General features: G+C 42.6%; 1 protein-coding gene across 4 annotated transcripts in view; it reads left to right on the top strand.

The window, feature by feature from the left end:
• tle2a (TLE family member 2, transcriptional corepressor a) overlaps positions 1-14,248 on the top strand; it is a 45,495-nt gene that overhangs the window by 9,662 nt on the left and 21,585 nt on the right. For all 4 annotated transcript variants that reach the window (XM_067597090.1, XM_067597092.1, XM_067597091.1 and 1 more), the window contains exon 2: positions 7,767-7,927. In XM_067597090.1, coding sequence (XP_067453191.1) covers positions 7,767-7,927 — 161 coding nt within the window. The remainder of the gene's footprint in view (positions 1-7,766; positions 7,928-14,248) is intronic.

Here is a 14,248-nt window from a genome sequence, read left to right as displayed (position 1 = left end):
CACTACCGAAACTGTCCTGTGTAAAACATTCATTGTTCCTGGTTCAACTTAGTATGAGGAACTGCATTTGGTGCAGTTGTAGGCGCACACTCTTAGTATAGTAGACTATTCATAACAGACCGTTTGGGTGTGTTTAACTGCTTTATCTAATCCAACTTATTTGGAAGGGGAGATGAAGTCAAACTGGATTTGTTTATGACCTATTGCCTGAATGTTAGTGGACTATCCTAAAAAGCTCATGTTGTCCAGCACAGTTGCCATGGACATATAAACTCTACAAATTAAAACAATTCCAAAAATTCCAGAGACATTTTCTTGATAATGTCTTCAAATTAATCCTTTGGCGCAACACACCACACCACAGACTCCACTACTTCAACCCTTTTCTTACTTTCATTAAGGGATAGCATCACCTAAGCTGAGTAATTAAAATATCTATGTCACATGTGCCAACTGGAAACCAAACATAGCATCAGTGGCATATTTCAAAATGAATGTTTATTATCCAACAAATGACAGCCAGTGTTTCCTAACGTGATGTTGCGATGTCGTACATGCTGTTAACTGCTGCAAATATGGTGATGCTAGCAGTATTTGGTGACATTACGTCAAACCAAAAGCCAGTGCTAAAAATAACGAGCACACTTATTCCCTTGACCTTGCAGTGCTTGCAGTTTTTGCCATTTCCACCAAGTGGTATTATGCAGTTTTTGTTTGCATTAAGAATGGAAAGCACCAAAAACAAATCCTGGATAAGGTCACTATGAGATGTCACATGAGGATCACACATACCTTCAATATGCATCCATTTTGGATGTTTTTTTTTAATGATCCCATCTTCCCATCAGAAATGCTACTTTGCTAATGATTTGGAGATTCCATAACAAAATCAGGAAGCATATTTTTCTGTGAAAGGGAGGCCAAATCTTTATGTACCTTTTCCACCCATTGACAGACGTGGCCTTTCTAAAGTAATACCTGATTGTTTGGAGGTTAGTTAGGATAAACTGTTCTAGGAAGAGTACTTTGAATGAGTGACTCCTCTCCATCATCAGAGCTAGCACAAAGCTAGCCTAACTTCCTTAGTCCTAGCATGCTTTTAGCTCTTTAACACCACTGTTGTCCAGCGGTGAGAGTGTGGCTATCGATCAGCAGTTCGTCTGCTTTGCTCAGCCAGCAATTAGATAGATAGAGAGAGCGAGAGAGAGAAAAGGCGGAGGAAAATTTTCTTTGTCATTTCTCAGCACTTGCATACATTGAAATAAAATTTGTCCTCTGCATTTGACCCATCCTATACATTAGGAGCAGTGGGCAGCTGCAGTGCAGCACCAGGGGACCAACTCCAGTTCTTTTTGCCAGTGGTCAGGGGTACTGACAAGAGTATTAACCCTAACATACATGTATTTTATGGTGGGAGGAAACCAAACCCATGGAAAAATGGGGAGAAACTCCACACAGAAAGGACCTAGGACGGCCGGAATTGGAACCCAGGACCTTCTTGCTGTGAGGCAACAGCACTAACCACTGAGCCAAGGGATCTCTGGTTTACACAAGCTGTTGTGGAGGTGCGTCTCGGTGGAAGGAACAAACGAGCAGAGGGGGTTACCTAATAAAAGAAGGCACCTCCAGCAATTAAGCCAGCTGACAGGCAAACTGTGGCGCTTCGCTAATGTGGGCTGACAGCAGGGAAATTTGAATAACGAGGCTTGCGGGAGGAAGGAGAGAGGAATGAGGAGGTGGAGGGGGTTGGAGGTGGGTGGGGGAGAAAACTGAGAAAGAAAGATGTGTGGTACTAATGAAACAGGTGCCTGGCAGCCCCTCTCCTTTAAGTGCAGGAATCATTGAGAGATTACCAGCACGTTTCTCCAGCACAGAGCCGAGCAGATAGCAGCTACATGTAAGGTGGGGGATGGAGGTGGGGGCTATAGACCTGTGTCTTTTCTGCAAGCCGCTTTAACAATGCAAATCACTGCTGAATGTTGACAGTCATGTTGGAATAATTTGAAAGGAGGCTTAAACTTTTAAACGCATTTGAGAAAGGACAGTGTATTGACATGTTTCATGACTCTTGGAAATGCGTGTGTGTGTGTGTGTGGGTGGGTGGGTGGATACACAGAAACACACATTCACAAAAGCTATTCTGGTTCAGACCTACTGTCACTGCGTCCTTGGTGGTAGTCTGATGACAGAGGGAGAGGGAGAGAGCGTGGTGGGTGTTTACTCTGATCGACTCTGTGGGTAAGCAGTGTAATTAGTGGCCTGACTAATGGGCCGAGCTATATGAAGGGAGGCAGCCGCACAGGATCTTCCCAGCTGAAGGAGACAGACAGAGATCAAGCTCTGATTAAACAAATAAAATAAAAAAACAAATCTACATATGAGGCTTTGGAGAAGGCTTCGGCATAAAGTCGTTATTTATTTTTGTGAGCAGACAAAATTTTATGTTGGATTTAAATCTGTTTTGCCACCAGTGTAATTTTGGTATAAGCTACACTCCTCAGTCAAAGCTGGACACAATCAGCATCCAGGATTTGTAATGAGAAACACAAAAAAAGGAAGAACAGAAACAGTAGAGTGGCAACCGCACATGTCAAAGAAGCAAAAGCTGTGTGTATAGACAATCTTGGAAGAATTGTGTCTCTCTTTTTTTCTTTTTTTTTTTCCCCTCTGATGCCAGATGTGAAAAGCGCATGTGAAAATTGCAAGGAGAATGTGAGAGGTCATCCAAGAGAAAACAGTTTCTCTCCTCATCCCCTGCAGCCTTTTGAAGAAAGCGCTGTTCTTTTGAGTGAACCTTTTATATTCCTATGGTCACACAACCACATCATAACAGCGATGGCCCCATTTCAGCTCCATTAGCAAATTATGTATCACTTGTGGGTCAGTGTGGGTAGCGAGGATTGAGACACACATCTTGCGGATTCCCATCGATATTGACGTGGGAGCTACAGTCATGTGTGAATACAATAAAGTGCATGTGTGCTTGTAAATACTTGTGGAGAACTGCATCGTGTGCACATACGCTTAGCGTTTTGTAGCGGGCATGTGTGGGCGTGTTGTCCCGTCTGTGTGTGTTGGTGTGTATATGTGTGCACATGCTTTTTTTTTTTTTTTTTGAGAGTGGGGGTTAGAGCAAGGATGTGAGATCATAGTGGTTTATTGCTTGCGGTGTAATTAGAGGTAACTCAAATGAAAACAGCGATGGTTTCATTCAGAGAATACCACACTGTTAACGGTCGCCTCACGTCAGAAATTTGATGTTTTTTTGTTTTATTTTTCATGTTTTTTTTTTTTTCACTTTTTGTTTGTCTCCGTGCATGTTTGAACGTGTCTTTGCATTCATGGATTATCTTGCATGTGACCTTGGAAATGATGTGTGTGTGCAGAACATATAACCTGATCTGTTTTGTTGCAGGACCCGCTAGCACAGTGCTGTGGTTGGTGTTCAGCTGTTTCTCACCAGTTAGCATGTTTAAAACAGCCTTATTGGATTGTTTCCATTATCCAATCCCACAGAAGGGATGTGGGGTCTGATTTTAAATCATTTCTATCCCCATAGATGACTCATTCTCTCGCGCTAGCTCTCTCATCCACTCATCAGGTCCTCATTTAATCATTGCAATTGACTTAGGCCTTCCTGGGCTAAGAGCAAGATTAGCGTGAATGCGTGTGCGTGCGTGCCTGTACATCTGATGCGACGGGGTCATATCGAAGGTTTTCCTCTTTGTGCTTGTGCAATAGGTGGCCTTAAACCCTTGTATTTAGCCTATAGCTTTCTCAGCTGCCTTTCTGGAACGGAACAGATCACAGTGGCGCTGCTAACCACCATGGGCTGTAAACACCTCTCCACTGATTTATCTAAACAGTTGAGTAATCAGATGATCTCTAATCATATCAGAGAAAAAAGCTTTCCTCCTTCATGCCGTCCCACCTCATGCAATCCCTCCTCAGTATTACAGAACATGACTTTACGATTGTGCGAGCCACAGAAAGATCTAGCCTGTAATTGTGTAACAGTGATTTCAGTCTATGTAAGCTTTGTTCAAGGGCAGACGGCATGTCTCTTGTTTGCTTTTGAGCCAGGACACGGTGGAGAGGGAGGGAATAACTGACTGTGGGATTATCAGGTGAGGCTCCCAGCCTAGATCCATTCCCAGAGGTCACCAGGTCCACTTGATGACCTGACCTCTCACTTTTAAAGCCTGTTCAGCTGTTTTCCTAATCAGGACTTGGAGCAGACTAATAGCAGCACTTGACGGGAGAGAAGTTAGGAAAGAGATTATGTATGCTGGGGTAGGATCTATGCTTTGCCTGTGTTTCAGAGACAGCATCTGTCACGGTTGTCCAGTCTAGTCTGGTGTGAATCATCATGACAACAATTCCTAACCAGCAGACAGGAGTTGTGCGTAAGGTCCTGAGTGGCTGAGCCAGCAGAGACACAGCGGTTTCCTCCATCTGAAAAAATATATTCCCCATCTTCTCTTAGACATCAAGAACTCTCTCTATCCTCATCCATGCCTCCATTTTTCAGGAAGACACTGCCTCTCCTCTCACCTGTGCTCTGGAGACATTATGAAGAAAAAAAGAAAACCCAGAAAATTGTTCAAAAGAAGAAGGGGGAGGGGGGGTGATTAAAAATGAGAGTGAGGAGAGAGAAGAAAGATAGTCCACTCTTTCTTCCTCCTTCCATCCTCACATAAAATGGCCTTGGTGCTCTTTTTTTCCCCACCGTGAAGAGTAATTGCTCTGTGTGTGTGTGTGTGTGTGTGTTGTGTGAAAGAGGAGGGAGAGTGAGTGTGTGTGTGTGTGTGTGTGTTTAATCATGGGTTTTGTGTAAGAAAAGGGGAGTGTGTACGTGTGAGCAAGACTGACAAAATGTGTATGTGTATCTTTGTGAGGGTGAGTGTGTGCAGTAGTGGGTTTGTGCATGTAGAAAAAAAAAAGAGGAGTGTGTGTGTGTGTGTGTGTCTGTGCTCTAGGAGGGGGATCTGGCCGACAGATTGAGAGCAGCTTGTTAGAAAGAGGAACAATGAGGCCACAGCCCCTCTCCTATCTTCTTTTTTTTCCCTTGCCTGGCTTTCCAGTGTTCCCTTTCTCTCTTTCCTTTTCCTCTTCTCTCTTGTTTCCATGTCCTTTCTGGAACAGACTCTTTGTTTCCTCCTCTTTTCTGTATTTCCAGTCTCACCAATCTTATCTGTCCATTTTTTTTTCTTTCCATCCGTCTGCTTTCTTTTCCTTCCACTCTCCTCCTTTTTTCAACTGCTCTCTCTCTCTCTCTCTCTCTCTCTCTCTCTCTCTCTCTCTCTCTCTCTCTCTCTCTCTCTCTCTCTCTCTCTCTCTCTCTCTCTCTCTCTCTCTCTCTCTCTCTCTCTCTCTCTCTCTCTCTCTCTCTCTCCTCACACCATCAGTCCCCCATCCTTCCTCTCTTCTGGTAATCTTTCACCTGCTGAAACACAATCCTGGCTTTCTTCCCCCCCCCCCCCCCCCCTCCATATATCACATCACATCTACACACACTTGGAAATACATGTACATTGGTGCTGGCACACTCTACTCTCGTCATGCCAACATGCAATTGCTTGTAACGTCTTTCATGAACTCCCTGGCATTCTTTTTGGCATTGGGGTTGAGTGATGTTGTGATTAGGTTGTTAATTAAACATCATTAATGTGTGACAGGCATCACTGATGTGTAGGACATCAAGATGTGAGATGTGTGTTGTTTTTAAACTAAATGAATCATTACTGCTGTCATTCATGTCTACCCACATGTGTATTCCTACTGTTATTGAACATGGCTTGTAGGCTGTTTTGTATATAGTGTTATTATGTATGATTTCCTTTGTTCAACATAAATTCAAGAAATCCAATATCCTTTATACATTTTTAGAATGAAGCCAGGTAGCATTAAAAGCAGATACAGCTCCAATTAATTAATATTGTCACATTTTTAAAAACCTATTCTGTTAGACCTACCCAGATTCTTTGGATATAAGCTCTATAATAGTTGACATGGGAAGTAATTACTTGACTCAAGCATAAAAGGGACCAAAGTCATAAGACTAGGTGGGAAATTTAAGAAATACTACAGTGAAATCTTCATCCCATCGTGCTCGGTACCCACACTTTCACCATCAAGTCTGGTCATCCTCATGTTAGTTTTCGGTAAATTACAAAAAGGCCCAGTTACATTTACTGGTTCGGCAAATAAGACTTGCTTAGTTGATTCTTCTTATACACTTTTTTAGGCTGCTGAAATAAATACATTTTTTTTCCCTGAGATGACAATGTAAGACATTTATAGGGATGTACTAGACAAACGTTTGCTATCCCAGTTCTGTCCTTGTTGCTGAACATGAGGTTTGTCCTCTGAACATACCTGTTAGGAGGAATATTTAGAAAAATACAGACCCATTTCATGTCTCATCTTTATTCCATGTTGCACACATGAGTACATTATAATAATTCCTCGGGGGGCCGGCATGGCTTTCAGACGAAGGCTCGCAAAGCAACATGACCACACTTACAGGACCTGAGCAAAGAGAAAAACGAGAAGCCTTTCTAGGGAAGAATATTGCTGCTGGGTAAAATACTAAAGTGCACTGGTTGGCAAGTTGTAACTGAGATCTGCTGGAATGTAAGAAAAGTTCAACTGGATGGTATCAATATCCTCTGACACATATTGTGAAGATGTTTCAATTTTGTAGAAATGCAACAGTATTTGTTTTAAAACAGGCTTATCCGGTTATAAAAAATGTTAGCATACGTCCTATTATTGGATGTACCTGCTACATTCTTTTAGCCAATTGCAATTTTTATGTTATATTCATGTAACTTTTTTAATGCCATTTTTAACTCTTTCTTTACATGTCCATTAAAGGCTAAAAATAGAGCAAACCGTGTTTATTAAGAGACTTTGGCCTGTAATACAGAAATAACAAAAGTTTATCAAAACTAGTCATTGCTTTCCTACATGAAATTATATGACTATCACTTAACCTCACTGTCATACTTGACCATCGTGAAGCTTGTGAACCGGCTGTCCCTGTTGGCTTCTGCACTCTGTTATTTTGACACAGAGCCAAATAGACAGACAGACGGACAGCCCCCACTACCCTCCTAGTCCAGCTCTCAGCCCCCTTTTGTCTGCCTGTCCTGCAGCATTACCCCTATGGTTGTAGTCTCCTAATTGCTCTGGACCCTGCAGAGAAGGGAGACTAAGCGCAGGGGTTGGGAGGGGTCTTCAGCCATGATGGGGTCTTCTCCCCTCCCTCTTTTCCTCCCTCCCACTGCTCTTATTTCTTTCTTTTATTTCTTTCTTCTACTCAGACTTGCAATTAAACAATGTGTGCTCATTTGGCAAAGAATCTGTTGTATTCTCCGCAACCCCTGTCCAAGTCTTAGTGACCTATTCACATCTGGCTCTGCTGGCGATGACGGTGTCTTTGCAATACGCAGCAGCCCCTCACACACAGGCATGCTGGCACACGCACACACACACACACACACACACACACACACACACACACACACACACAGGGCACTGATGTAGTATTGTAAGTAGACACAACTCCTTACAGTTTGGATTAAGGGACTGACTGTATGTGTGAGGCTGTTCTTTCACCACATGAAATCAGTCGTATTACACAATTACTTAGCCTTTTATTATTGACATTTTGAAATTGGACGCAAAGAATAATTTCATTTAACAACTATGCTGTACTTGTAAATATCCTAACTCTAACCTGTCTTTTCCTCTCTTCTCAGGCACCTCTGCAGCCGCCCCCGGGGTCCTCCGCCTCAGTGGTGGCAGCCGCAGCAGCAGCAGCGGCAGCATCAGGGGCACCCCAGTCACTGAAACTAACCTACCCAGAGACTCTCGACCGAATCAAGGAGGAGTTTCAGTTCCTCCAGACCCAGTACCACAGGTGGGTGTGTGGGACTTTTTAACATTGTGTGTGTGTTTGTTAGTGTGACTGGGCCTTTAGACCAAAAACAGCACTGTGTATAAGAAATGCTAGGGAGGCCGAATTCATGTGGGTATGTTGCTTCAGATACGACCCAAGAAAGGCCGGTTTTGAGTAATAGATCCATGAATTGGAAGGCTTATCGGACACCAAAATATTTCAGTTTTTATGATACCACGAGACAGGACTTTACAACTCTGGAAAGTTATCACGGCAATAATCATTTTATGCTCTGTCTGGACGACTGACAAGTAAACAGTAGAATTACCCATTTCATGTTACAAAGTAATGTACCAGGAATGTGCACTTGCATGAATTTGATTGACTATTGCAGTGTGTTGCCAGATGTTTTTGCATTGCGTTGTAGCACAAGTTGAGCCTGAACTTTTTTGCCAGATGACATATCGTTTTCCTTGTCCTCTCTTCTTCTGTATGCATACATTAGCACAGGTATAAGTATGCAGGCTTCTCTTTTTGCATGACACTGTATGTGTGTGTGTTTGTGTGTGCTTGGTGTGCAGGAATGTGTCCAGAATGCCTTTTGAATGTGGGATTTAGGCTGGCTGTGGAGTCCCAGCCTTCTCTCTCTCTGTCTCTCTCTCTCTCCTCTCTCTCTCTCTCTCTCTCTGTTCTCTTGGCACACCTTCACAGGGTCCCCACCTCCTCACTCTTCTCTTCTCATCCTGCTTTGATTTAGCCGGCCAGAATCTCCCCTCCCTCTCTTTCTGTCCCACTTCAAACTTCTTTTGCAAGGCCCCCCCCCCCTTGTCCACAGCCCCTCTAACCCCTGTGGCTACTGCTGCTTCCCTTGTACACACAAATGCCTGTGAGTGAGTGTGTGTGTGTGTGTCCATTCTACTCACCACAAGCTTAAAACTAACAGTCCAAACAACAGTGGGACTGGGATGGCAGAATCCACACATACAGGTACTTTAGGATGAAATGATAAGATATATTATCAGATTTATCTCAATAATGATAAATGTAACAATTATTTTATAATACATCTGTGTGTATATTTTATAGCTCACTTTTGATATGTTTGTCCTGTTGAATAATAGTATGACCAGTTAATGATACTGGGTTGTTGGCTGACTGGTTGGTTGAACTTCTGGTGTCACCAGTTGTTGTAGCTATTGTCACTTTATTTATTAAAAGTACGTATATAGGTTCATTTAGGGTGGTGAGAGAGTCATAATTTGATGACAATGGCAGTGTGCTAGCATTTTTTTTTATTTATTTATTTGTTTGCACAGTATTTTTACCCAGCACCTGAAAAAAAAAAATGTACGGATGTGCATTTGTCTCCTGATAATTATTGTCCTGTCCTACCACATGAACCTCTGCCAGATCAGATCAAACTCTTTTTTCCAGCGCCAACACTGGAGGCTTTTCTGAGTATCTGTTTGGTCAACTGGATGTACTATTAATTTAGTCTCGATGTGGAAGAATGTCTTAAAAAAGCATGTGTGCTCAACCAAGTGCAACCTTAAGGTTATCACCCTGTAACCATTTCTGAAAAAGGCTTTTAAAAAAAGCCCCTGTGAACCACCTTTTGAGTAACACTGACCCAAACAAATCAAGCCATGCAGTGAACATGAGTCACCCCCGGATCTGTTGGTTGAAACAGTGTGATCAGCTCCTCTGGCAGCATTTCAGCGTTACACCTCGTGTTACAAAACACCTGGAGCATCGCCCTCTTTCCAAGCACTGGTACTGAGAACCAGCTTGCAGGATAAACAATAAATGAATGATGAGATTAAGAATACGATTGTGAGCAAGAGCGAGCTTGTGATTCCATCTGCATCTTGCAGTTTTGAGTCCACAGTGTACTGTTTTCGCAGACCTGCTTCGGGTTTCCAGGAAAGATTGTTTAAACCTCCTACAGGCTTCTCCAACAGCCCAGAGGCATAAAAACACAGCAGATTAATACACTGTGTATGACTACATCTGAAAACTAATACTGTAACCATAGCCCATGAAAATAGCAACAAATTGCGCTATCAGACCACTCTTCACAGATCTGTCGGATGTATGTTTAATCTGGCAGGTGGGTATGAACCTGTTAATTGGAATGAGTGGTTTGGCTTGCTGATAATTGGCATACAAACAGCAGCGTACCTGAGCTGCTACTCATGTTGTTTTACAGACATGGCAAGGCAAAGCAAGACAAGGCAAGGCATGGCAAGGCAAGTCTATTTGTATAGCACATTTCAAAAAGGCAATTCAAAGTGCTTTACATAAAACATAAAAGGCATCAAGACATAATGTAAAAGCAACATAAGGTAATATACAAAGACATTTAAATACAATTTTAAAAAGTGTTAAATTGGAAATAAAAATAAGCTAAAATAGAATAAGACAGAAAAAACAGAGTAAAAGTGCAGTTTAAGATATTAATCAGAAATTGCAACACCAATGTCATAATGTTACATGTTCTTTGCATATATTTGCCATAAGGTGGTATTAATATTGGACACATTTTCTCAGTAACATAATTTGAAATTAATTTCAGATGGTGGCCATGATGTTTAATTTAACTTGCAGCTCAAAGATGGATGAAAATGATGCTAACACTTAATTAAGCATTAACCTTAGGCTTTTTCTGTGTGTGTGTGTGTGTGTGTGTGTGTGTGTGTGTGTGTGTGTGGCAATCACCAAGACGCCCAGTCATGCATGTCAGCCTCTCTTGAGCCATATGCTACTTTCAAGTCATAAAACCACCATTATGTCATTATGTAGTAAAAGTAGCATTGAAAGCAGCACCAAAAAAACCCCCCACTTGATTCTTCACATAATGTTGGAAGTCTTACAGGCTGTTATATGCCAGTTTGCTAACCAAACGTAACCCTCACAAAAGTCAGTTTGGCAGCAGTTTTGGATCAGAGCAGACAGGCAGCAGTCAGCAGGATTATCAGTGTCCTTGTTTAGGCCATCAGCAGCCAGGTCGGGCCACAGATCCGCATCTGATTGCAGGTTACACCTCATGTAATCAAGCTCACTTGTACACTATTCACACTGCAGGGAAAACACGACCTGTACGCCCACAGAGATACACACACACACACACACACACACAAACACACTGACCCATTCAGACAGACTCTCCATCTGATGCATGTGCTCAACTCACACTTACACATATGTGCAGGCTTCCCCAATTATCTTCACACACAACTAGAGATGTTGTCTAGAAATAGCAGGGCTTAGTTGTGTATTTTGGCTGCAGAGAAGGTGGCTGGATTCTGATAGATGTTGGATTAGACGGCAGGAAAGAGACGGAGGGAAGGGATTAGTGCTGATGAGCTGCAACTGTGTGTGTGTGTGTGTGTGTGTGTGTGTGTGTATGGGTGGAGGTATGGATGTGTGGGCGGGAGGGGATGTTTCTAAGTGTGTGTGTCGCTTGTCGGTTTTAGTGGCATGTGTGTGGGTGGTATGGAGGGATGACAAAGATTACTAGGAAACTAAAGAAAGGGAAGGGTTAATTAATTAAAGGGTCATTGGTGGGTCAGCTGCTCTGATTTTTGCCGTGTGTGTGTGCACGTGTGAGCGTTTTTGTCGCCTCTTTTTCAGGTTAAATACGAACCTTGTCAGCACCCGTAGTCACCACGGGGACCAAAGCCTGGTCCTAATGAGGCAAAATGTGGTTTCTGAGGTCCTGGTTAAGGTGAATGTTAAAGTGTGGATTGAGGTTAGGTTAAGGTTGGGGTTAGGCATGAATTGCTTATGGGAAAGTTTGGTTTAGGCTGCCCAAATTGAATAGAAGTAGATGTAATGTCCTAACAAGGATAGCTGCGCAAACGTGTGTGTGTGTTTGTGTGTGTGTGTGTGTTAACTATCTAAACAGGCTGTAATCAGCAGACTGAGGGGAGACAGGAGGAGCTGCTGACACAGAGCTCTCATTACCGTAATTCCCTCTCTACACACACACACACACACACACACACACACACACACACACACACACACACACACACACACACACACAGGTTGTTCTTAGTGAATGCAGACCTGCTTGCAATATTACTGATATGTGTGTGTGTGTGTGTGTGTGTGGTCTGTAGAGTAAGATAGGCTCTCCAGTAGCCACTAACATGCTGCCACTCATCCTTGAGAGCCCCTCCACTCATCTCTGCCCAAATACTACACAGCAATAGTAACTAATGACACACACACACACACACATATGTTGAGTGAGTGAGTGAGTGTGTGTAACATTATGTCATCTTTAAAATATTTGGCTGTCATATCAAATATTAAGGATTGCAGCGGTAATGAGCAGAAAGAGAGAGACTGGTGATATCGGCCAGTAGCCCCATTTATATAAAACTGTAGGTCATCACTGTTAACGATGGAGTCAATTAATTGAGTAGTTGATAGATATAAAATAGATTGACAATTTTTTTTTTATTTTTTTTTTATGTGGCACCCCTCCCACTGTCTCGGAGGCTGCCTTCCTGGTATTGGCTGACAGTGGAGGGTGATCAGTGTAATACGGTTGACCTGGGCCTGCCAAGCTATAAAACCTGATCCATGTGGTCACTCTTCTCTCCCCTTCTCCTGCTGACATCCACATCACAACACTACATCATCTTCTTTTGGTTTTGCACTTTCTTCTAAACATCTTGTTTTGTTCGCTTTAGTTTTAATAAATAATATTAGTATACTGTTGCATGGATTCCTCCTTGTCAAATTCCTGAACCTTTTTGTGACAAATTGATTCTTTGGGGGTTTTTTTTTGGTTGTTTTTATCATTCAAAAGTGTCAAACATTGGCTGGTTGTAGATTCTCAGCTGTGAGGATTTGCTGATTTTCTCTGTTTATTATTGTAAATTGAACATCATTGAGTTTTGGTTGGACGACAATATAAGCAATAATCATAGCCCTAATTCAGAGTCCGTAGTCTGCAGCTATTGATCCACATATGACTTCTTAACCATAAAGTTTCACAAATATACAAGTATTAAATACATTTACAGTTTAATTCACTCCACAAGCTCACACTTTATCTCTTCGCTAGCTTGTTGTGCCACAAATCAAAACCTCTTGACTTTTTATTACATTGTACGTAGTAAAGAACTTCAAGGTCAAGAGGTTGTTTATATGTGGCACAACAGGCTAGAGAAGATCTGTAAACAGAAAACACAAAATACTGTTGTTGACTCTTGTCAACAATACTTGAGATTTGTTGACATATTGTTGGGATATCGATCAGTGACGGCGGCACCGTGCATTATGGCGGCGCCAAACTTGGTCGCTAAATAAGTGATAAACAAGAAATAAGTCAATATTTTTCTCTGTTATAGCAGAGACACTGGAATTATAACATTTGTCTTTTTGTAATTCCAGTGTTGTGGTTTATGTCAATCTCCGCTTGGTGTAGTTTACTGTGTGGCATGCAGATTTGATCCGGGCTGGCCATACCAAATTGGTGGTGTCTGTGTGTGTGGTAGTATGTGTGTGGCAGGGTGCGCCCCGGTGTCGGTGTGGATGGGGGAGGGGGGGGGGGAGGACAGGGTCGGCTTTTAAATCACGATGTTACACCGGCAGAAGGCTCTGTGGTCGACGACTGTCATCCGTCGGTGACACGCACCGCGCCCAGATCTGGATGAGGTGGTGAAGCTGGTTAGAATGACGTGTATTGACACATTCAGATTAACTACCATCACGGGTTTAAACTGTAATGGTGTCAGACTGAATTGATTATATCTTTACACCAAATGTATCCAGATAGGCTGTGTGTATACAGATATAATTGGATAAAATAGTCAGTAATCCTCTGTTTAACTGCCTGTCTGTCACTCACTAAATGATAAAATTATATTTGCTTTAGGGAGGGTTGAGGGTTTGTGGTTTGTTTCTAGTTTTGTGTGCATTTATTTGTGGGTTGGTTTGTACGTTACAACCTCTCCTTGTGTGTGTGTGTGTGTGTGTGTGTGTGTGTGTGTGTGTGTGTGTGAAACATTTATGAAAGAGCAGCCCTTACAGTGAGTCTGGCAGCAGAGAGACGGCTGGCCTGCTATTGTGCGACAAGATCCCAGCTTTGTTTTGTGTGTGTGTGAGCGCGCATAGATGTGTGCGTGTTTGCTCTCGTACACGCCCTTGAGAGATGATGACAGAGTACACAGGCGAGTTGGGTGGGTCCCTGGTGTGTATGTTTGTGTGTGTGAGAGTGTGTGTTTGAAGAGAGAGAGAGAGACGGTGAGAGAAGCTAAAGGTTTTTTCCAGTGGAGCGGAGAGGAAAGGTTGATCAATAGTTAATGAGATGTAAAGCGAACAGTC

This window comes from Thunnus thynnus, chromosome 8 (genome assembly GCF_963924715.1).
Source record: "Thunnus thynnus chromosome 8, fThuThy2.1, whole genome shotgun sequence".
NCBI classification, from domain to species: Eukaryota; Metazoa; Chordata; class Actinopteri; order Scombriformes; family Scombridae; genus Thunnus; species Thunnus thynnus.
The sequence above is the reverse complement of the archived record's forward strand: the minus strand, read 5'-3'. Positions and strand labels throughout refer to the sequence as shown.